The sequence below is a fragment of the Melampsora larici-populina genome (genome assembly GCF_000204055.1).
Source record: "Melampsora larici-populina 98AG31 unplaced genomic scaffold MELLAscaffold_62, whole genome shotgun sequence".
Taxonomy (NCBI): domain Eukaryota; kingdom Fungi; phylum Basidiomycota; class Pucciniomycetes; order Pucciniales; family Melampsoraceae; genus Melampsora; species Melampsora laricis-populina.
The window spans coordinates 263627-267967 of record NW_006768826.1 but is presented as its reverse complement, the minus strand read 5'-3'; the positions used below and the strand labels follow the sequence as shown (position 1 = coordinate 267967).

The 4341-nt window shown below is 40.6% G+C and overlaps 1 protein-coding gene across 1 annotated transcript; it reads right to left on the bottom strand.

The window, feature by feature from the left end:
• Positions 1-559: 559 nt before the first annotated feature.
• On the bottom strand, positions 560-1530 carry MELLADRAFT_93876 (uncharacterized protein; the record flags this gene model as incomplete). Its single annotated transcript, XM_007416581.1, has 3 exons — positions 560-624; positions 696-881; positions 993-1530. The coding sequence occupies 3 exons, from the start codon at positions 1528-1530 to the stop codon at positions 560-562; spliced, it is 789 nt and encodes a 262-aa protein (XP_007416643.1).
• Positions 1531-4341: the final 2811 nt, after the last annotated feature.

Genomic DNA, 4341 nt, shown 5'->3' with positions numbered 1-4341 from the left:
ATTGCGCATTGTCACTTTGGAACGTCTCGCATTCCCGTAGTTTCATCATGCTTAGGGTTAGTATTTGATAGACTTGCCTTTCACCGCTTTGAACCACATTGACAAAACTCAGCACATGATCATGTTGACAGGCCATCCCAATGAGGCCTGTTTCATCGGCAGCCTTCCATGTCGAGCCACCTCGCTGGTCTGCTGCTGCAGTATGCTGAGAAGAGCAATGATCCTTATACGGAAGAATTTTTTCAGCCCTGACATGAGAGGAGGTGCTTTATTTTGGATTGAAAATACATTAGATTTGACAACATGTTTGTTCTTCACGGGCTCCCATTCTTCGACCTTTTTGGGATCAATGAATAGAGGAGGAATTTTAACCACCTTTTCTTCATACTCTCGACTGGCTGCCTTGTGCCGGCGATGCTGGAAATTTCCATCGACACAAACTATGTAGTCCGGCTCATCAGGTTCAGGGTTTGCTTGAAGAGGTCCAAAACACCGTGGGCAATTCATGGCCAACTTCTCCATGGTCGTTAGACCTAGTGCACGGATGGTCAGCTCCTCCTCATATCGAAGCATCTGTCTGTAAGCGTCTATAGCCAGGGAGAAAGGCCGTCGCCACCTTCGAGGCTGACATAAGAACATTGATGAGTAAAAATTCATGATACCATTGGAATGAGAGGATAAATTACATACCTCACTTGTACCCGCTACCAAAAGGAGTGGGTTAGCTGGATCCAAGAATTCATCAAAACCAAGTGAGAAGCCCTGTGTTTGAACTGAGCAATACTTCCATAGGCTATGGTGAAGTCGCAAGAGTCTGATTGAAAATGCACTCTCAGGGTGAATTGGAGACCCTCCAATGAATCCCATCCGGATTAGCCTCACTTGATCAGGTAGACAGTCACAGAAAAGGATTGCCTTTTGATTGCGACCTGTTTTCTGATAGGCAATCAGCTAAGTGAAAGGTGGAAATGCAGAAGTCAATTTTACAGTACTTGTAAGGTCCACCAGGTCTACCTTTCGCAAGCGGTTTTTACCAGTTCCACATGAACAAGACTTGTTGTAATCGACACTCCAAGTGTCTAGACCCCATTGAGTTGTCCGTTTGGAACCTACCATGAAATCGAGGAACATCGGACCAAACACCTTTGCCCAATTTTGGGCCTCTTTGATCTGTTTTTTTTTGTAGTTTGAACCCTTCACGTATTCACTGAAGTTGTTGACTTCAGGTGGCTCCTCATTGCTGTCGTCCAGGATATTATGATTAATGAGGTATGCTTCTTCAGGATTGATATCGGAAATATAGTCGTTTTCACCCTCAGGATCGAATAGGTCTGGAGGAGGTGCCTGCATCGCTTCATGTTGAGGTGGTGGTTGATTTGTCAAGCGTTGGGACTGTTGTTCCAGCCAGCGTACCTCGCTGGCATCTAAATCCGCAATGATCTGGCTGGAACCTTGTGGGGTAGGCTGTGGTCGTCTTTTGGCTGAACGTCCTAAAGGGCATGCTATAGATCTTCCTTTTTTTCCCCCCATTGATTGGGCGAAAGGCCAAGTTGATTATTGAGAGGGAAACACCTGATGACCTCACGGGGGAATTAAGTGGCACATCCAATACCAATAGGGGTACACAAACATCTCAACCCGACCTAATAAAACCCATGGCAACCCAATTGATTTTTGGATTTTTTAGTGCCAAAAACTCAAAATCAATCGGGTTGGCACGGGTTTTTTGGATGGGTTTTTAAGGTCGGGTTGAGATGCTTGTGTACCCCTAATGGGTTACCCCCATTTACATTTCCATGCGAAACCTGGCCAATGCTAAGTGTTCACAATTATAATACATAGCCCTTTCCAAAAGGAGTTGGCACCGACTGCCACTTGGGTTTCATATGCCCAATTAGGTAAGATTGAACCACGGACTGAATGACATAAATTGACATTGGCAATTGGCTGCCATCCGGCATCATCCGACTGGGACACTACTAGCAATCACTGATTAGATTTCACTGATTAATTATGTGAGAAATATGACATTGCTTGGTTCATTTTCTGAATTGATTTTGGAAAGGAAGATCAATTGGGTGCGGTCAGAGTATGATAAATGGCTTATGTGATGGATACAGTTCATTCACAAACGTGAGAAAGGCTCAATGTAATATAATAGATTGGGTACTGTCTCTGCTGTCAGATAACGACAATACTTGGCTGTGTATAGTGCTATAAAGGGTATAGTACTAGTACTAGCCTTTTAGATTGAACCACTAAAGAGACACTGATGGATGGATTCTGTTTGGTTTTAATCCCCAACCCTTCAAAGAGTTTGTGTGAGTTTTGTGCCTGGGAGGAAGCCAATACCACATTATTTGAGATTGCAATTGGATTTCCTATTTGAAGATGAGGGAAATCAAGAAAATGTTGATAAAGAAAGTTTCCCAGAATGCAGGAAAGCATATTTACCAAAGAAGCAAAACACATATTTCCCACACCTTTAAAGAGTTTGTGTGAGTTTTGTACCTGGGAGGAAGACAATACCACATTATTTGAGATTGCAATTGGATTTCCTATTTGAAGATGAGGGAAATCAAGAAAATGTTGATAATGAAAGTTTCCCAGCATGCAGGTAAGCATATTTAACAAAGAAGCAAAACACCTATTTCCCACATCTTCAAAGAGTTTGGGTGAGTTTTGTACCTGGGAGCAAGCAAATACCACAATTTTGAGATTGAAATTGGATTTCCTATTTGAAGATGAGGGAAATCAAGAAAATGTTGATAATGAAAGTTTCCCAGCATGCAGGTAAGCATATTTAACAAAGAAGCAAAACACCTATTTCCCACATCTTCAAAGAGTTTGGGTGAGTTTTGTACCTGGGAGCAAGCAAATACCACAATTTTTGAGATTGAAATTGGATTTCCTATTTGAAGATGAGGGAAATCAAGAAAACCGTGATAATGAAAGTTTCCCAGCATGCAGGAAAGCATTTTTAACAAAGAAGGAAAACACATATTTCCCACTTTATCATGGCATCTTTGGCCATGATAGGTCAAATTTGTAGGAGGTTGGGAATGTGGCAAGTTTTTCAAAAGCCGCCCTACATGGAACTTCACACCAAAATCATCACAAATTCAACCCAAACCTATTGAAGATGTTGGAAATATATGTTTTGCTTCTTTGTTAAATATGCTTTCCTGCATTCTGGGAAACTTTCATTATCAACATTCTCTTGATTTCCCTCATCTTCAAATGGGAAATCCAATTTCAATCTCAAAAATTGTGGTATTGGCTTGCTCCCAGGTACAAAACTCACACAAACTCTTTGAAGATGTGGGAAATAGGTGTTTTGCTTCTCTGTTAAACATGCTTTCCTGCATTCTGGGAAACTTTCATTATCAACATTTTCTTGAATTCCCTCATCTTCAACTTGCAAATCCAATGTCCATCTTAAATATTGTGGTATTGTCTTCCTCCCAGGTACAAAACTCACACAAACTCTTTGAAGATGTGGGAAATATCTGTTTTGCTTCTCTGTTAAACATGCTTTCCTGCATTCTGGGAAACTTTCATTATCAACATTTTCTTGATTTCCCTCATCTTCAAATAGGAAATCCAATGTCAATCTCAAAAATTGTGGTATTGGCTTCCTCCCAGGTACAAAACTCACACAAACTCTTTGAAGATGTGGGAAATATGTGTTTTGCTTCGTTGGTAAACATGTTTTCCTGCATGCTGGGAAACTTTCATTATCAACATTTTCTTGATTTCCCTCATCTTCAAATGGGAATTCCAATTTCAATCTCAAAAATTGTGGTATTGGCTTGCTCCCAGGTACAAAACTCACACAAACTCTTTGAAGATGTGGGAAATAGGTGTTTTGCTTCTCTGTTAAACATGCTTTCCTGCATTCTGGGAAACTTTCATTATCAACATTTTCTTGAATTCCCTCCTCTTCAAGTTCGAAATCCAATGTCCATCTTAAATATTGTGGTATTGTCTTCCTCCCAGGTACAAAACTCACTCAAACTCTTTGAAGATGTGCAAGATCTTTGTTTTGCTTCTTTGTTAAATATGCTTTCCTGCATGAGGGAAAAGGTTCATTATCAACATTTTCTGCAATTACCTCATCTTCAACTTGCAAAACCAATTTCAATCACAAAAATTGTGGTTTTGGCTGCCGCTCAGGTACCAAAGACACACAAACACATTGAAGACATGGGAATTATCTGTTTCCCTTCTTTGGTAAATATGATGTCCTGCATGAGGGAAAACTTTCATTATCAAGATTTTCTCGAATTCCCTCATCTTCACCTTGCAAATCCAATTTCAACCTTAAATATAGTGGTATTG